Raw genomic sequence first — 19,104 nt, 5'->3', positions numbered from 1 at the left:
GAAACTGTTCCCAGACCACCCCGGTGACCCGGGGCAGCGCCTTCCCTTTATTTTTACATCTGCACCCTCCAGAGATGCCAGCCCAGGGTGCTGTTTGTGCAGCTCCAGTGTGAAGCCTGGCCCAGGCTCCCGGTGCTCCCCACCCCTCCTGAGCCTCAGGCCCCTCTTCCCTGTGGATTGAAGGTGAGGGAGGAACTGGAATAGGCACACCCTGGAACCCAGGACTTGTGCACAGCCCCCAGCTGCCCCCTTGCAGTGATGAGGCTGCCCCAGGGCCTCTGCCTTCAACACACAGGGGCTGCAGGGCTGGGGGGGAAAGGGGGAGCCTCGACCACGCCAGGAGCTGTGTGAGGCAGCTGCCAGCCTTGTCCCAGTGGGATGGGGAGCACCAGCATCCAGAGAACATCCCAGCAAATGGGAGTGGCTGTCACAGGGTGCTTCTGACTCCGGGTGAGTGGCTTGGGCATGGATCCAGCACCGCAGTGAACACCCGGACTGTCCAGGAGCAGGGCCCAAGCTCTGTCCCACACCCAGGCTTCCAAGGAATGGGATGAGACACCAGAGTCCGGACGGAATCGAGGAGATGTGGATGGGGGATGGAGGCAGTGGGGAGAAACAGTCCTGGCCCCCACACTGCCCCCCTTCAATTCTCCTTTGTGTCTTTGTTCTTGTTCTGAAACTTCTGGTGGACAACGCGGAGGGTGGTGAAGAAGTTCCCCAGGAAGAGGATGAAGAAGGGGAGGCCACACATGAGGACCTGTGGGAGGCACAGAGGCACAAGTCAGCAGGAGGGACCTGCCTGGGGCATCCCCCTTCCCAGGGCAGCCCCCTGGGAGCCCCCTTACCTGCCACTCCTTGCATTCCGGGTGCTGGAGCATGCGGAAGAGGGTGATGGCATTGTAGAGCTGCCAGAACTGCAGGAGAGAGGAGATTGAGGGAGAGCTCTGCTCTCAGAGGTTCCATCCCATGCTGACACTCACCCAGCTGCTCCCTCTGGGCACAAACCCCACACTGACCTCATGTGAGGGCAGTGAAACCCCATCCAGGCTCAGGGTCAGAGGGTTCATCCCCAGAGGACCCCAGCTGGGACATCCCCTCCCCTTTTGTGCCACCTGGAGCTCAAGGGCTGCGAGAAAGCCTCAGAGCAGCCTTTGCCCATCAGCCTATGACCAAGGAAGGGCTTTGGAAAAGATTTGGAAGGCTTCTAACCACAGAACTGCCCCAGGTCCTCCCCATCTCATTGCTCCAGTTGTGGAGGCGGTGGGTGCTTTGGAGGAAAAGGCTCAGCGTTTGTTGGAAGCATTTCCCTACCCCTGGCATCCCATATCACATGGCTGCAGCAGCCTGTGGGGACTGTGGGATGTCCAGGCTGCTGACCCCACAGCTGGGACTGCAGCATGACCTGCTCCCACCTGAGGCTGTGGCCTCTTGCAGGGATCAGTGCAGACTCACGTGCCCAAAGAAGAGGAAGGGAAGCAGAAACGTGAGGCCTCTCCACATCCAGGACTGGAAACCCTCTGCAAAGGATGAAGGTTTGTGTGAGGACCTGGAACAGGCTGGCAGGGAGCAGATGGAGCCCAGTGCCTCTGGACACGGGCAGCGAGACTCAGTGCCCACTCCATGCCTGGCTGAGAAGGGCCTGCCATGCCAACCTCACTGTGGGCACCTGTACTCACAGGGGGGATGGTGACAGGGACTCCTAAGACAGCAGAGGAAGCTGCTCCAGTGGAGCTGCCCTCGCCCATGCTGGAGCCCCTCAGCCCAGCCCTTGGTGTCACAAGGGCCTGGGAGGTGACAGCCCACACACAGTACCCGGGGTGTTGGAGGGATATTTCATGTCTGAAAGAGCTTCCCGGGGAAAGTTTGGATGCCAGGAGCTACATCCACTGCCACCTCGCATCCCGAGGGAGCCAGCTGTGGGCTGGTGGTCCCAGGAGAGCAGGAGGAGGGAGGCACCCAGCCTGTGGGGTGCTGCTGCCCTATGGGAGATGCTGCTCTCAGAGTTTTGGCTTTACTTGTAGCTTTTACTGTTTCTGCCACTGACAAACCGCAGCCAAACTGACCTCGGACCAAACTGCCACCGTTACCTTTAACAGAACCCACAGCTCCCAGTTAGCTGAGGCTGGGCTGGAGATGGGAGGGAGGCTTGGCCAGCCACAGGCCCTGCAGCAATGGTGGGTCCAGCTGGACTGGGACAATCAGTAAGGGGAGATCCCGACTTACCCACAGTCAGGTCCATGTTGTGCCTCTCACCCAGCGCTCGCAGGCGGTACAGGCACCCACTCTGGTAGTAATACTGCAGGAACTGCACAAAGCCTGCAAGGAGAGTGTGGCTGCCATCAACAGGGGCCCAGGGATTAAATCTTGGCCCCAGCTCCGTGATGACCTTGCCCACAAAGATCACCCCAGTGCCAGGGAGGTGAGGGCAGGACAGAGTCCAAGGGAAAACGCAGATAAGCCGAGAGCTGTGAGCAGCTGCAGCCAGGTCTGCACGTGCTGCAGAGCCCCACAGGCACGCTCAGCACCCCAGGCCAACCACAGTCCCTGTCCCAGCACAGCACTTACTCTGGTACATGGAGAAGGAGAGAAACTGGTTCCTGAACATCTGGTACATGAGCCCATCTGGCCTGTGGAGAAACGATGCTGGCTGGGGGACATGGGGCTGGGAGGGGATGGCCAGCCCTGCCTGCCCCACAGCCCCTGTGGCTGCAGGTCAGGGCAGCAAAGGCCCCTGTGCCAGAGCCACCCACAGCCCCCTGTGGGATGGGGAACACACATTTACCATGTCAGCATGACACCTGAGAGGAAGGTGGAGACGTAGTGATGAAAAACCCACCAGCCTTTGATTCTGGAAGGCAGACAGAGAGAAGGGGTGTCAGGTCCTGAGTGTGAATCCCAACCCAGAGGTGCACCAGCAAAGCAGAGCAGCCACCTGACAGCTCCCAGAGCAAGATGAGGAGTGGGGCTGGTTGTGAAACATCCGTGCTCGGAGCAGGACCCGGCGCCTCCGGTCTGGGCAGCACCGGGAGCTGGGGCCCTTCCAGCCGCCGTTCCACCTTCCCGCACCACCTCCGCACGGGGAGTTCCTCCTGCCCCGCTCCTACAGCTGTACCAGGGCTTGCTACACACCCTGAGTAGGAGGGAGCTGCTCCCTTGGGAAGCTCAGAGCTGCTCGATGGGCCCCAACTTCTCAGCTTTGCAGAGAAGGACCAACTCGCTGCACCCCCTCCCCGAGCCCAGGGACTCACTTGGATCCGTTGTTGATCAGGATGCTCTCTCGGATGGTGAGGGTGCAGTAGTACCACACCAGGAGGAAGTTAAAGACGGCATCTGTCACCCTGGTGTCACACAAAGGAGGGTGTAAAGGTGTGTTGGGGGCACTGGCACTGCTGTGGGACACCCACCCACCGCAGGCAGGGACCTGCTCCTCCCCCCCACCCACCACGGCCACGGCAGGACTGCAGCAGCCACAAAGGCCACCCCACCTCCAGGGCAGTGTCCAGATCCTTTATCAGGATCTCCTGTTCAGCTCTGGACATTGCAGGATGGGAGAAGAGGACACGGGGACCCTGGGAGGAGATCTCTGCCCAGGATCCAAGCAAGACTCACCGGGAGTTGAAGAGGAACCGACAGGAGGAGGAGACAATGAGTAGGATGATGGTGAGGTAGAGCTTGAACTTCTCATATTCATCTTTATAAGCAAACCTGCAGGCAAGCACAAGGACTTGGAGTGAAGTGGCTGCTGGAATGCTGTATCCTCCCACCCCACCAAGCTGGACAAAAGTGATGTTCTGTTTGGAGCCTCTGGGACACACTTGGGAAAAACCTTGCCTTGGGGATATTTCTGAGAGGAGAACACACCAGGCTGCTTCCACACAGGTGGGACACCTTCAAGCACTCCAAACCACCCAACAAACTGTCTGGTGGCCCAGACTTTGGGGAAGCTGGGCAGACTGGAGTCTGCACATGTCTCCAAGAGGAGGATTGGGAAACAGAAGGAGAGGGACACAAGCTCCCGGTTGGGTATCTCTGGCATGGGGAAGGCTCTCCTGGGCCAAAACCAACCACTGGTGTTTCCCCAAGGGAAGAGGAGGGGGCTATCCACTGTCTGTCTTTCCAGGAAGTTCCTAACACAGCAGAAACCCAGACATGGCTTTGGTGGAGGATCCTTTTTAGCTTGTCAGAGCTAATGGTCCATCCCAGCCCAGTGGCAGGAGCTTGAGGGGGAGTCAAGGATTTGGCTGATTCTGTGAAAGGATGCAGAAAACAGCCCAGGAAGGGAATCTACACCAGGTGGGCCAGGCCAGGCCAGTGTTTGGCCGGGAGGAGCTGTTGTTCCTGGTGCCAAGGGGATCCCAAGCCAGGCAAAGCAGAGGTGGCAGTGAGGAGGGAGCCGTACTTGGCCTGTTTGCTGAGCAGTGTGACGTTCACGTTCCCGAGCACCAGACTCAGGTACAACCTGGGGAGAGAGCAGAGGTGTTAGGATGGGGACCTGCCTGTGGAGCTGTCCCCTCTCGTGCCACCACTGGGGCCAGGGATGAGCTCCCTCCCAGCTGATTTCCACTTGGAGCTGCCAGGCACAAACACTCTGGCATCCCCTCCCCAGGGCAGGGGGACGGGTGGCCGAGCACACACCCCACCTCCTGTGGGCACTGGGGTTTCACCTGGGCTTCCCCCCCACACAGCCACTGTCCAAGGGTGGATGAAGGCCCTGAGCAGGCAGAGGAGTGAGGGAGAAGAGGGCAGGGCTGCAGAAGCTCAGCCTGGCTCCTGCCCAGGTATCCTCTGGGGAGCCCAAGTGGAGCAGCAGAGCTGTGACCCCCCCAGGAGCGGGGTGACAGCAGCCTTACAGCCACGGGGATGTGGAGGGTGGACCTGGTGTTTCACCCAGAGCTGAGGTGCCTCTTACCCATTCTTCTTCGGCAGATAGGCCTCCATCTCAAAGAAAACATTCTGCCTCTCTTTAATCAGGTTCTCGGCCTCCTGGATGGAAGATACCTGCTCGGGACTCGCGTGGGCTTTGCTTCTGGGGAGGAAACACAGGTACTGGCATCAGGAGAGCCTCTGCAACGTGATCAGCATGTGCTGGCCCTCCACAGGTGACTGACTCGGGCAAGGACACCCCAAGGACAGCAAAGGCAGATGGGAGGCAAGTCCATAACTCTGTCAGGCTGGGATGTTGCTCAAGAGAAGGAAGCAGGAATGGGAGTGAGGTGAGGCCAGAGGAGTCTCTCACCCTCGAGGAAGGACGGGGAGAGCTTGGTGCAGGAACGTGGCAGTTCATGGTACCTGCAAAGCCCTTGCAAGCTCTGAACTGCAAACGGGGCACAAATTGGGGCACAGGGAAGGGACGCTGGGGAAGATCTGCCTCTCACAGCACTTTGCCATGAGTGAGGCTGCAGAAAGGTTTGTATTTCAGACACGGGGTGAGAGCCCCATCCTTGCCTCTCTCCCCTCCTGTGCTGCCACAGGACACCCACTTACTTTTTGAGGGAGACCGAGAGCTCCTTCAGCCGCTTCTTCTGCCGTGCGATGGAGCTGGAGATCCCATCCTGGAGCTTGGTTAGCTCCTCGAGTTTCTGCTTGTACAGCTTGTGGTTATCCTGGGAAGGAGAGACCAGCAAGCATTAGAGCTGCCTGCCCAGCCATCCCTGTCCTCAGGCCCTCCACGGGGGCACTGCTGATGCTTCTGTTAAAAAATGTCCTCAACTTCACCTGCACAGCAGCTGGGTGAGAGGAGGGGTGGCTGCAGAGGATCAGGTATGTTTGAGGACAGCCTGCAGCCAGCCCTGCTTCCATGGGGATGCCCATCCCCAATCCCAAGGAAGGTATCTACAGGTGCAGGCACATCCACAGGATGCAGCCTGGTCCTGCCCTTCCACATCCCTCATGTCCAGCCCCCTCCAGCTGCGGGCTGTGAAAGTCCAGCCACCAATGTGGTGATGCTCCCACGGCTGGGAGACCACTGACTGTGCACAGAGGATAGAAAAGACTTTGGAAAGAAATGCTGTTTGAGCCAGGGCTGTAACTGAGGGCCGTGGTAACCCGGAGCGATGGCTTTGAGTGCTGGGATGGGATAAGTGACTCTCTCTGCCTCCAGGTTTGTGCAGCACCTGCTGCTGCCCCGACTTGTGGCTCTGGGCACCCCTAGAAAGCTGGAAGGAGCCTGTCAATGAGCTGGACAAAGAGGACGGACTCACAGCAGGGCTGCAGCCAAGTGCCTGGTAACCCAACCGCACCTGGGAAAGGCTGGATGCCACTCTCCACTATATTTAGCAAGGAAAGGAGAGAGCGTGCGGGATCAATGCTGCTGCCTGTCCAGGTCAGCTGGAAAACAGCCTCACCTCAGCCACAGCAGCCCGAATGCCACTTCCACCAGGGAATTACACGCTGCTCACAACAACCCTTGGACTAGACCTTAGCACACAGGCTTTAGCTCTTATCGAGCACTTGATCAGCAGATTTGAAAGTTGTTCCCAAAGGAGAAAGGTGAAACTCAGAGCACAGGAGGGAAACCTTCTCCCTCTGGTAACAAGCAGTAGCAGATCTGGATCCCAGACAATCCCAGCTCCCCAGCAGTGATTTATGTCCCTGATCTCTCCCAGGGCATTCCCTGCTTGGCCATCAAGCTTTCCTGCTCCCATCTGGAGTCACCTCCTCCTCTTGCTCTGGAGTTAACTGTGAGCAAGTGGCTTTTGTGACAAGTCCTTTAGCTGTGTCAGCATCCCAGCACCACGCTCGAAGACAGCCTGGATCAGGAGCCACCCCGGGAGGAGGTTTCCAATGGGAAGGGCCAGCACTGTGTGGCTGCACTCAGCGTTCGAAGTGGGCGACCCGGGACATCCACGCAACCCCTATGGAGCAAGAGGAGGTTTCTCAAAGCCTCCCTTGCCCCAGATCTGGGCACAACAGCGACGTGCCCGCAACAACATCCGCTTCACCCCACTCCCGGGGGGGAAGGAGGGGGAAAGGGAACTGGTGCAGCTGCAGCTGAGTGACCTGAGCAGCAGCAGGGGATGGGGTTAGCCAACCTTTCCCTTGGGTGACCCTGTCTGAGCTGAACCCTGCCCACTCCTTCCCCCGGCAGCCCGCGCCCTGGGGATTACACAAAGCAGGTGGAAGCACCTCTGATACCTGTCACCTGCCTGGCACGGAGCCCCCGGTGGGTGGCAGGGCACGGGAGGGAGGGGGACGGGGTACGGAGGGTCGGGACGAGGAGCCTGGCCGCGGTGTGCCCGGATTCCCGGCGATCCCGCCAGCGGGCGGCAGTTTGCTCCGGGCCGTGCCCGAGCGGCGCGCTGACAGGGGCGATAAGGAGCGATAAGGAGCGATAAAGAGCGTGAAACGGCATCTGCGCTCCCCGTCCGGCCGTGCCACGCCAGCTCCCAGCCCTCGGACCCGGGAGCTCTGGGTTCTCCACGCCAGCTCCCAGCCCTCGGACCCGGGAGCTCTGGGTTCTCCACGCCAGCTTCCCAGCCCTCGACACGGGAGCGCTCTGGGCTCTCCACGCCAGCTCCCAGCCTTGGAACACGGCGGTTGGGCTTCCACGCCAGTCTCCGCCCGGGCCGGGGTCCTCAGACCGGCGGACCCGGTCCCTTTGGCAAGCGCCCGTGCCCGGCAACACCTGGCCACCTCCGCCCCGCTCCCAACCGCTCTGCCGGGCGCACAGGGCTGGGACACAAGGGAAAAGGGGAGAAGCGGCCCGCTCCGGAGGGAAGCGCCGGCTGCCCTCGACCCGTTGGAGTGCTGCGGGGAGCGCCGCGGCGGATTCCCCCAGGGCGCTGTGCGGTCACCGCGGGGTGCCGGGGCGGCCCCCGAGCCCCCCGCGGCGGCGGAGGGTTCGGCGTACCTGGAATGCCTGAAGCCGTCCTGCAGCTCCTCCAACTCCGCAGGCACTCGGCGGTCCGAGGCGCACCCGCGGCCATGGTGGCGATGGCGGGAGCCCGGCCCGGCCCGCGGCCACCGCGCCGCTGCCCCGCCCCCTTCCGGGCACGCCCACTGGGGGCGGGGCCAGGCCGGGGGGCGGGGCCAGGCCGGCCTGTAATTCCCATTATTTGGAATGTTCCTTTCGTAGGAATGTTCCTGCCGGGTAGGAGTAGCACTCTGGTATGGAGGTGCCGTCTATTTGAAACAGTTCGCGTTTTGAAGAATCAGAAGTCGAAACTCTCGGTGTTTTTTACCTTAGTATTTAGGGTGCTTTAATGAAAGCAATTAAATGGACCCGACCGCTGTAAATGGCAAACACAGAGTGCTAGGAAAGCCCGGGAGTGTTTTCTGGAATGTTTTTATTTTGGGACGTCAATGAGCAGAATTCACAGTGAGGTAAGAGAGAGGGCGACGCTGAGTTTAGGTTTCATGTAGCAGGATTGAGGCTTCAAAACTACCAGCTGTGCCAAGAGGTTTGGTTGTTGGATTAGAAGGTGGCAAGTGGGAAGGATGGTCTGAACAATTCAACCAGTGAGTCTGTGGGTAGCTAAGAAGGCACTCACAGGCTGCAGGGACTTCTGAATCACAGAAATTCTGTTGTCACCTCTCCAGGCTGGAAGTGGCCACAGTCAGACTCTAAATTTGTCATTCCAGGCTATGGATAAGGAACCTTTCCAGAGATAACCCTACTATGGTTATAGTGTCCTTTGCTTACTAAAGAGACAAACAGCCTGTAATGGGTCTCATCCTGCAGCACTTGCATTCCCCAAACTGCCACACCTTCTACAGCACAGGTGAGTTCTCCAGGAGGCTCCAGAAGTTGACCCAAAGTAACGTGGAGCTAAGGAGGAAAGCTTTTCCACTGAGGTCTTTCTCAAACAGCGCTCAAGTCATTTTGTTGGTGGTGTGGAAGGGAGTGCCTTTCCCCTGTCAGTAGTTTGGCTCAGAGATGTCTGTGATGTTGGTCCCGTACATTTGGCTCTCCCAGGCCGAGAGCTGTTCCACAAAACCCCGGTGGGGTCTCATGCTCGGTTTGCACTTCAGGAGGTAATCCCAAGCTCCCTGTAAGCAGAAGAAAAGGAAAGAAGTGTTAGGAATTGAACTGAAAGTCATGAAACAGCTACACTTGTAGACAACACGGCTTTGTATTTGCTCCCTGTGCTGGGCAGCAAGAACCTGCAGGCAAGACTTTGGCTGCCAAAGCAGGACAGGCTGGATCCAGATGTGGACTTCAGAGAAGCCTGTCCCGTTCATACTCTGCTCTCCTGGATATGAGGACAGCTCAGGCTGCTTTCATTACCTGGCAGGTATCCTGCATTATTTTATTTTACACCAATGGAGAAATCCAGGCCTGGATTTTCTACCCTAAAATGCTGTTCCTTCCACAGATGGTGAACGAAGCAGTGAAGTATCATCAGCCATTCACAGGTAAGCAACAAAGGTTATCATGGTTTTGGATTGGTGTGACCTCATGTGGCAAAAGCAGCTATGACCCTGCAGTTATCCCACTGCACTAATTACAGCCATCTTAACTATTTATTAGTTCCAAGTAATCACCCAGGGACTCTGACACACACGGGGCAGATCCACCAGCATTGCTGTGCATTACTTCAGCTGCATCCCTGTGTTTTCCCAGCAGTGCTCATCTTCCTGCTTGTAAAAGAGTTTGCCCCCTGCACTCGGAGGGTTGCTTAAGTGTAATGAGACCAAAGGTCAGCAGATAGTGCTCCATTGGTTTGTTTTTCTAATCTCAGTGATTCTGCAGGCTCCAGAGGCTGATCTTCCAACATTTACTCCTCTGGAACCACGGTGTGGGTGTCTCCAGTTTTCCTGGACTCAACAGATCTACTCACATATTGATTACTAACAGAATAAGGGGCCACACATCCCAAATCTGCCTTGCTTTTAGAAGCTTTCAAAGATCTTTGCCTGGATTGGCTGGAGAATCACATGGGAATCTGTTGCACTGCTTTTGTCTGCAAGAAACAAACTTGCCTGCCAGGGTAATCCCCCCAGGAAAGCTTTGCCCAGCCAACAGTGGGCAAGCACTGCCCTGTCAACCTTTTCTTCTTCTTTTTTTTTTTTTTTTTTTGGCACTTAGTAAAATGCTGAGATCAACCTGTTGATGCCAACTGAGAGGAATGGCAAGGATCAGCCTTTGACTTTTGCACTGCCATGCAAGCCCAGTCTGAAATTCAGTGTGCAAGTGGCTGGTTATCAGCATTCAGGAGCAGTTACACCCGTGCTAGTGCAGGGTCCGAGCCATGTCTGCAGCCCTGCTGGCACCCTCAGCCTCTAATTACCCACTGGCACACAGCCACGGAAAGAGATTTCCTCTTACGTTGCAAATGTTTGCACAAAATCAATAAAATTATTAGATACAGGCCCAGCTTAAGTGGAGTTTGGATCAATCTGTTCGAGCTCCCAGAGGAGACTTTCTAAACAAGGATGAGGAGATGCTGTTCAGTTCCCATGGGAACTCATTTGCTCTGTGTTAGCAGGTACCATGAGATGGTGCTTAGGGCAGCACAATACCCATGTGTTGTATGGAAGGGGCGAAAGGGCACCAGAGGAGAGACCATCAGGCTTTTGCAAAGCCAGGCCATTCCCAGCCATCCTTCATCCATTTCTTACATTATTCAGAGCTATGGAACAGCATATACTGGCCATCCAACCTGTACATCCCTCCTGAGCGAGTATTATCCCATTCCAGCTTTCTCTACAGCAGCATCTGTGGGAGGGGATTGCTTCTGGAGAAGTAAAATGGGGTTTCAGAAGAGGTCAGTGCTGATGCTGAAGTCAGTGGTAAATCAGAGCCCTGCAAACACTGGTTTCTGAACTTCCCTGTAACACCATGGAATTAAGAGGTGGGATTACCTGCAGTAGCTTCCACTCTCTTTCTCAGATCCAGGAGAGAAATACCATGTTCTCTAACCACAGCTTTAGTTTTATAGCCCTGTAGTTAAGTAGGGAAATGCAAGGATATCACAGGTGCCAGGGTAAGAACTCACAGATCCAAAATCACACTTAAGCCATCTCCTTAATGGTATAAAGAAGATGCAATCTCAGATCATATAATCAGTTACATTATCAGGTGGATATTCTGCATGAGATCACAGACAGTGAATGTGTTACTACTACAGTGATGAGGCTTCAGAAAGAGAAATCAAGTGCAGACCCAGGCAGTCTGGGTGGGAACTGTGACAGTGCCATACCTTCAGGGAAAGCCGGCAGGAATGCATGAGATAGGCAATGATGGCTGTGCTGCTCCGGCTTATCCCCAGGCTGGAGAACACCAGCACTGCTCCAACATCCATCTGAGCATCTGAGGAAAGAAATGCCAATCACAAATTAATGATCTGGGAAATCAAGCTTCCAAAGGTAGAGCCAAGCACTAATTCAGTGACAGCTGACAGGCTGAGCGACAGGAGCCCTCAGGAACCCTGACAGCAGCAGATGGGCTCTGCCAGCTCCCATTTCTGTAAGCATTTGCCTTTCTGAGAAATCCACTTGGTTAAAATGTGGCTTTGAAGACCAGGACCAGTGACAATAACCAGTCAATGCTTCACTGCACATCAGTGTCACCTTTACATCAGGGAACTGAAGAAATGTGGTCTACCACGATCCATCACCTGTGGTCAGCATCACTCACATCACCTGCTCAAACTCTTCCCAGAAAGGCTTAAAGGTATTGAAATTTCTGATGAACTGCCTGCTCTCCATGCAGGCTGGAGCAATCAGCTCCCAAACTGGAGGGGACTGAGACTCTAAATCCCTTTCCTCTCTCCATGGACATCACCAGCAGGAAGGATGTACATGCCAGCTGGGGCACTGTTTTTATGATGGATACTTTGTGGTGAAAATTGCAAAGATCAGCAAACCCATTTGCTACCACAGGATGTTGTCAGTGGCTCCTAACCACATTAACTCTGCTGCCTGTGCCTAGAAGGTTGCATATTTAATTAATCCTTTCTCTCTCTCTCTAGACAGCATGATGGTTTTAGAATATTAGCAACCAAACAACAGAATTCATAGGGCAAAGCCTTTTACTGTTACTGAGATGTTCTGTCAGTTCTGAATTTTTTTTTTGAAGTATAACAGCATTTTCTAACTTATTTCTATAATGAGATACTATTTCTGCTCTAGAACCTGAGTAGAAGTTGCCTCACTCCAATATACACCTGGCATGAGAATATCCACACTCCTCTCGGAGTAAGTGGAGAGCTTTAGTCTGGTGTTCCCCCATAACTGATACAGTTTGAATATTCTGCTCTAGAGGGCCAAGTAAACAGTTCCACTATCAGGTAAACAGTGTAACACTTTCACAAGAGCTAAAGATAATAAACTCTTGTAGTCTGCCTTGGAAATGTGCACAAACTGATGGGAGAAAGAAACTGTCTTCTGAAACACTACTGGGAAGAAACATGGGGCACAACAAAAGGCAAGCAAGTGAATTTCAGCATTTGGGCACATGCAAATCATCAAATCCAGTTCAGGACTACAAAATTATATCCTCAAATGTTGTTTCCTTGTTTCTTTGCATCCAGTTGTCACTTCTGATATTGTACTTGGATTATAAGGTCTGTGGGGACAGGATGGTCTTTTGCTTCTGAACAACACTCCGCTCAGCAGGGTCCTGGTCTGTGGCAGGTGTTATTTGATAAGTGTGATAAAAGATAACCACAGGGTTTGACAGCATCCCAGGATGGAGCTGCAGGAGCCGTGTCTGCTGTGCAGCTGCAGGCACTGAGCTGGAGAGTGTGTTTTTTTCATGCCCTATCTGATGTAATCAGCCAAAGGCAGGTTGATGCCACCCAACCTGAAAGTCTTCCCGGGCTCTACGGTGGGTTTGTACTGCAAATCTTAAAGATTAGCAGCACCTTGTGGAAAGTTCCCTAGTGTGGGTCATGCTCTGGTTCAAATAAAGCTGTACTAGTTGAAGATTTGGGCTGGTAAGAGCCAAAGGGTTGTTGCAAAGGACTAAGAGGGAAGGAATCCTATGGAGCTCTGGTGCACACTTTGCAGCAAACCCTTTTCAGGTCAGGTGGAAAGCTGCCTATTACCAGAGTGAGGTGTTCTTTACAGTGAGCAGGAACATCAGAGTCAGATGCCCTGTAAAATTGCCTCTCTGTCCAACAGGCTGGATAGTGAGGCAGGTCCAGCATCCATCAGGGTGTGGGCTTGCTTGGGAGTGTACTGATCGTGAATGATTACGACCCTGCTGCCTGAGCTTCCTGTTGGAGTGAATTGCTGTCACTCCCATCTAATATCTAATAGTGAGCAAGGTCTCAGGAATTCCAGATCAGGATCAACTCACCTATGAAATGAGAAATGATGGGAAAGAAAGAAAAAAGATCTGCTTCGAGTGAATCTGGAACAGATATATGGAGGGATTCACCATCTTCTGCAAACCTGGAAAGAGAGCACACAGACCACATGGACCAGAGAAGCAGCTTTGACAAGATGTGTTTGTTGGAGGCAAGGTGATAATTTTGTTTGCTGTTACACATGTAAGTTTTTCATCATCATCATCATTAACATTATGATAAGGGATTTGTTATGGTGAGACACTGAGATGTTTGTAACACAGATCCAATTTAATTAGTGATTTTCCACTCCACGTGGTATCAGCATCACTGTCTTAACCTACAGCTTCCTTTATCTGAGAGATAAATGCAAACAGATGAACTGAAAGCCAGAGTGCCTTCACAGCATGTGTGTGTTGGCTGTTTTGTGAACAGAGCCCCCCATGTCACTTGATGTCATTCTCTATGACAGCATCTCCTCCTTCCAAAAGCTCAGAGAACTCAACTCGGAGAACTCACAGAGCAAAACATTGGTGAGGAATTTCCAAAATGTGAAAGCACATCATGCAGAGGGCATGGGAATATTACCCACAGTGCAGAGACCTTCCTCCAGAGCCAAAGGCATGAGAAATGTCTGCTGGTACACATCCTGGGTGGTGGGTAATTGGATTTGTTGCTTACTTTGTTTGGGTCACCTCCTTGAGAAATGCCACTGGATTTTTCACTGTGTGAAATGGCATTTCCAGCACAACCTGCAGACTGGGCATGGACAGAGTAGGAAGAAAGGAAGACCAGCAATGTGACACATGGGTGATTTAGCATTTACACTGATGTGTTTGTAAGATTTTGCTCTGAAAGCTATTCAGAGATATAGGTTTTTCCTGGATAATGGTAGTATATGATAGACTCGAAATGCCATGTGCTTCCCACTCCTCCTCTCACCCAACTCACCCATGGCATGGTCGAGGGCTGCAGGACTGTGTTGCTGCTCTGGGGTAGAGATTGGAAAAATGAGCATGAAATGGCACTGGAATCTGCAGTGAACAACAGAGGTTTCCTTGGAAGTTCACAGGCACTGACTGCTCTGTGAACAGACTCTGTGCCACCTCATTTATTCACATCGCAGACATTGGTGAGAGTAAACCTTGAACTGTTTAACTTACAGTGTTCCAGGCTGTTCAGAGACATTGACTAGTGCTTTGATCCTCAGATCTTTCTGAATTTTTTGGTCACAGGCCTGCTTGAAATTGCCCATATATAACTTTAAAGGCAGTATTTCTACAGGGTATGGCTGGAAGTTGTCTAGTTCCTGCCGAAAAGAAACCATAGGCTCAGGTTAGAGAGAATCTTTGTTCCATTAGCTTGCTAAGTTCTTAAACATAAGTCATGTGAAGAATTGAACAAGCACTTAGTCAACAGCCCATGACACAATTTAGTGTAATGATTCATTCAATCACCTGGACTTTCTGTATATTGAAGTCTTTACTAGATTTACTGAGAATAATTAACAGCATTGCTGTTGTTGCGGCGTTACTTGAAACAAACCCTGACTAAACAGGAGGTGGAATATACCCTTCCCATTGTCTGCAGGGACTGCAGCATAACAGATCCATTTGATGTTCTCCCTGGTTACTGTTTGCAGGGCTAAATGAAATCATCTGCCACCTGCAGAGCTGCAGGTGCCCTGTAGTGGCACAGCACAACTCTGCAGCTGCTTCCGGGCGCCTGCAGCGTGGAGGCTGAGAATGAAAACACACAAGAAGCCTCGACATCCTTAATGGATACTCTGCTACTGCTGCAGCAGCACAAAGCAGCAGGCTAAACCAACAGTGAACAGCTTAAACTGAGAGGCAGGGAGGTACTCTGTGTCCGTGTGAATCTGATGGGGAAGCTCAGCAATGTGTTGCCCTTCGCAAAGCAGCACAAAGTGAATCGATTCTGCCTCCTGTGCTGTAGCATCCCACAGGTCAGCACAGTGTCATGGGCTATTTCCTGTGAAGCAGGAGGGAACAAAAGACACGTTGCAATGAGATGCTTGCTGCTGACCAGCACCTCCTTAGCCTGCCCTGCCTCAGGTCCTGTCCTAGGTGTGAAATAAAGGGTGATTGTTTCTCATGAGCTAAATAGATTGATATTTGTAGGTGAAATCAAATATTAGGATACTGGTGTTTGAGTGGATGGCTGCTTTCTTTCTGAGCCCATTGAGAGAATGCACTAGCACTTGCTTTGTGATCCTTCCCGATGAAAACACATGGAACACAGTGCTTGGTAGGAATTGCACTTCTGTCTGAAAACATTTGCTGTGTACTATCCCAGATAACCACGTGTGAGAGAGGACCCTGCTTCTTTTCATCATTTGCTAGTGTTTGTTCAGTTATCTGTACTCTCCCCAGGCCAGTTTCGGGGTTATCAGGGAAACATTCCCAGGTTGTTTCCATGAGCTTTCTTTCACGCAGTGGAAGATGAAAAATGTGGCCGCAGAAGAATCAGTGGTGAGACTCAGGGCAAGCACAGCAATTCAGATGACATTTAATTCCTTTGCTTGAAGTTACTGTGATACTACATTTGCAACACCATTTAACTTGAATTCATCAGCCATCATCAGCTGAATATGAATGCTAATTCTACTTTCAGATTAGTCTCATGTCACCTGAGGCATCCACAGTGTCTTCTGAGTCCCCAGAAAAGGAAAACAAGCTGAAAAATGCCTGTACCCTCCCTTCAGGACGAGCACGTGGTGGCGGGTGAACTCCTGAAAGTTTCTGGCGTGGAGGAATGCAGCTCCTTCCTGAGTATCTAAGGAGACCAAAAAGCTGTTTGCCAGGGCAGGTTCAGTGTCTCCATCATCTGCCTCCCCAACACCCATAGCAATTCCCATTTCATTTAATTTAATGCTCTATAGAAAACCTTGCTAAAAGCTCAACTTATTCTGTACCTGTGTGCTGCTTTCACCTCTTGTCCCAATCTTTTATTCCTCTCCTTGATTCTTCTGTAGGTCTAGAGAAAGGCATTTGTGTTTTTTTTTTCCTCTCCTGTTTTTTTTTTTGGGAAATACTTGTAATAAGTTCCCACAAGAGGGAAGTATTATTAATTTAAATCTACTAATCATAGTTTTACAGAGGCCCTTTTCTTTAGTTTGCTTTAGGCAAAGGGGGAAAGAAGGAAGTGCCTTCAATCCTCCTCAAGTGTTTTAAACACTCTCCTCAATGAAGTAAATTATGTGAGATGGCTGCTCCTCTTCCCAAGGGATCCATCCTGCTTCCCTCTAGCTATGTCTGCTTTAGAAACAGATCAGCACAATAGAAACCCACTTCTGATTCTTCACACCTTCCCTTTAATGCCTCATCATCAAGCATTTAGGAATATCCTTCTTTTTTCATTCCCCTCACACACCCACGATTTTTTTCTTTGTAAAGTGATGTAAATCTTTGCTAAAACTATTGTAGACTTTGTAAAGCTCATAAGAGCCAAATAAACATACAGAAGTCCAGCACACAGCAGAACTCCCTGCTGAAGGATGTGTGAAAGCTAAACAATTCCATGGTTCAAGGAGGGCTGAACACCGACATGGAAAGGTTTCCAGCTCTTCTCACTTCCTGGTGAACTCCATCAAATCATCACCCCCATTAAAGGTACATCTTTTTAAGCATCATGATATGAAAGCCTTTTCTAGCCCTCAGAGAAGGAAGTACTCACTCTGGGAATGCACGGGACTCAAGCCACTGTTTCCGGTCCCTGAAGCAGCACTGCTCCCTAAAAGGCAATTGTTGGACAAGCCCAGTCTCAGGGAAACGTGGGGGGAAAAAAGAACCCATTCCTCACATGCATCAAGGAGCTTCGGGGGATCATCCACAGATGGAAACCAGGCCTGCCAGGATGCTTTGAAATAAAACCTGGATTTTTGAAGCCTAAGAACATACACAACACAGTGAAAAACCAGAGGCACAGAACGGACGATCATTTTTCAAATAGAACTGGGAACATTTGCACCTCTTCCAATGAGTTGCATAAAATTAAATGAGGACTGGGATGAATATCTCTCTGGCAGTGAGGTCTTGACTGATATGGGTCCCACGTACCTGTTTCTTTCTCCTCTTCATCATAGTCACAGCAGCTCAAAACGCTGGTGTTGTAGTCATACACCACACAGTGTCTGACATAGCCCAACTCCTCTGCACTCGGGATCAGATACTCCCCTCTAGGACTCTGCAAAATCACAGAGGAATTCTGTCAGGGGCACAGCTCCACTCTGCTCTTGTGGCATCAACAGTACTGACATCTTGCAAGCTACAACTCTCTAGCTATGTGTTGGTTTGCCCGTGTGGGTGTGGGTGACGCTGAGAGCCCCGGTTAGGAGCCAGAAATTATGCAAACTGCCCTGATTGCTTCATCACCCACAGCGGGGCAGATGCCAGCACTGTCCTTGCGAGACAAGGCTACAAGATGTGAGTCCTTGTGCAATATTTTTCCTGATATTCAGCCCCTATGTGCCAATCCTTCGGGCTGCTGAGGCCACCTTTGCTTTGTGACAGAATACATCCCCCCAGTGGCAGCCACCGAGCACGGCTGCAACAGGCACGGGAGAGGATGGGACGTTTCCCGGGGGTTTTAAACCAGTTTTGGCTTCCTGCTAATCGCTGAATCGAGGGGTGGTTCGCTCAAACAATGCCCTCACCCGTTCAATCCTGCGGGCTGTAACAATGTGGCTCTCGTCGAATTCACGCTGAGTACGGGCATCTGAAAAGACCAACCGAGACAGAGCAATTGGCTTGTAAAGGTGGAATTCTGTTTGTGATTCGGTCAGCGGGAATTCAGGCACTGGCATCACCCAGAGAAGAGACATTTGGGGCTGTGGCACTTGGGGATATGGTTTAGGAGTGGTTATGGTGGTGCTGGGTTGATGGCTGGACTGGATGATCTTGAAAGTCTCTTTCCAACCTTGATAACTCTGTGATTTGGCTTTTTAGGAACTGAGGCTTTCTGGTGTGGATATAATGACCTCCGGGACCGATGTGAGTGTGTGTGCAACACTAAGTGATGCCAGCAGCCTTAGTCCTGACCCAAGTGTGTTCCTGTAGCATTCCCAGCACCAGTCCTGTGCCTGCTCTGACCTCTGCCCAGCAGCTCTGCCTCTGCTGCCCCAGAGCTGGGCAGAGGGGCACCAGACCCACTTCCAAACTGGCTGATTCCTTCACCAAAACATTTAATAATGTTGCAGTATCAGACACTCTTTGGGGGGGTATTGGCACTATGCAAGATGCAAATGCTTATCAGCAATCTTTGTGAAATGGTTGAAAGATCTTGTACACCTCTAAAATTGCTGGAAGTAGAGGGGGAGAGTGTGTATCCATGGGATGGATCAGAGCAGGGAGAGCTGGACATCAGGAAAGACGGAGCAGGACCAGGCTGAGCACAGTGCCTGGCTGCAGGCAGGGGCAGGAAAAGCCTGGGGCAGCAGCAGGCAGGGGCAGGCAAGAGCAGCAGGCAGGGGCAGGGATAAGCAGGAGGCAGGGACAGAAGCAGCACGCAGGGGGCAGGCAGCGGTAGGGACAAGGACAGGGAGAGGTAGGAGCAGGAAACAGCAGGCAGGGATGGGCAGGGGTAGGCAGGGACAGCAGCAGGCAGGGGCGGGCCTGTGCCGCGGCCTCACCCAGCAGGCACAGGTAGTTGGGCTTTCCGCCAGGCCGCGGGATACCGCCGGCACTGTCGTTGATGATGTTGTAGAGGTGTCGGGGCTCACAGAGCGCCACCCCTGCCATCCCCGGCGGGCTGTCGCCGACTATCGCGACACCCCAATCCCGCCCTGTCCCTGCGCCGGGCCCGGGGAGCGACGCCCGCCCGTCTCCAAGGTTACCTCTGCCCAGATCTCGCG

At 52.7% G+C, this 19,104-nt stretch overlaps 2 protein-coding genes across 2 annotated transcripts; both read right to left on the bottom strand.

Moving 5' to 3' along the window:
- Positions 1-7,925, bottom strand: TMEM120A (transmembrane protein 120A). The gene is made up of 13 exons (XM_029961261.1): positions 7,850-7,925; positions 7,142-7,671; positions 5,485-5,603; positions 4,910-5,026; positions 4,400-4,459; positions 3,610-3,705; positions 3,249-3,338; positions 2,783-2,848; positions 2,566-2,627; positions 2,224-2,316; positions 1,453-1,517; positions 846-914; positions 1-757 (listed from the first exon to the last, which is right to left on the bottom strand). The coding sequence occupies exons 1-13, from the start codon at positions 7,923-7,925 to the stop codon at positions 644-646; spliced, it is 1,557 nt and encodes a 518-aa protein (XP_029817121.1). The 3' UTR covers positions 1-643.
- Positions 7,926-8,172: 247 nt separating this feature from the next.
- STYXL1 (serine/threonine/tyrosine interacting like 1) lies at positions 8,173-19,102 on the bottom strand. Its single transcript, XM_018076646.2, has 9 exons — positions 18,883-19,102; positions 17,908-17,969; positions 17,312-17,438; positions 16,929-16,985; positions 15,883-16,028; positions 14,396-14,541; positions 13,244-13,338; positions 11,142-11,251; positions 8,173-8,988 (listed from the first exon to the last, which is right to left on the bottom strand). Exons 1-9 carry the CDS (start codon positions 18,989-18,991, stop codon positions 8,857-8,859), a joined length of 984 nt encoding a protein of 327 aa, XP_017932135.2. The 5' UTR covers positions 18,992-19,102; the 3' UTR covers positions 8,173-8,856.
- Positions 19,103-19,104: the final 2 nt, after the last annotated feature.

The sequence above is a fragment of the Manacus vitellinus genome, unplaced genomic scaffold, assembly GCF_001715985.3.
Source record: "Manacus vitellinus isolate BGI_N305 unplaced genomic scaffold, ASM171598v3 scaffold_32_pilon, whole genome shotgun sequence".
NCBI classification, from domain to species: Eukaryota; Metazoa; Chordata; class Aves; order Passeriformes; family Pipridae; genus Manacus; species Manacus vitellinus.
The sequence above is the reverse complement of the archived record's forward strand: the minus strand, read 5'-3'. Positions and strand labels throughout refer to the sequence as shown.

Excerpts from the sequence above, each read along its gene's own strand:
- STYXL1 (XM_018076646.2), bottom strand. The coding sequence starts at position 18,991 with ATGGCAGGGGTGGCGCTCTGTGAGCCCCGACACCTCTACAACATCATC. Across the intron at positions 16,029-16,928 it reads GAGTCCCGTGCATTCCCAGA|ATACTCAGGAAGGAGCTGCA; the intron begins GTGAGTACTTCC and ends TGGTCTCCTTAG. Across the intron at positions 8,989-11,141 it reads CCTGCCGGCTTTCCCTGAAG|GGAGCTTGGGATTACCTCCT; the intron begins GTATGGCACTGT and ends TTCTGCTTACAG.
- TMEM120A (XM_029961261.1), bottom strand. The coding sequence starts at position 7,925 with ATGGCCGCGGGTGCGCCTCGGACCGCCGAGTGCCTGCGGAGTTGGAGG. Across the intron at positions 7,672-7,849 it reads GACGGCTTCAGGCATTCCAG|CCCTGTGCGCCCGGCAGAGC; the intron begins GTACGCCGAACC and ends CTTGTGTCCCAG. Across the intron at positions 1,518-2,223 it reads CAACATGGACCTGACTGTGG|AGGGTTTCCAGTCCTGGATG; the intron begins GTAAGTCGGGAT and ends CATCCTTTGCAG.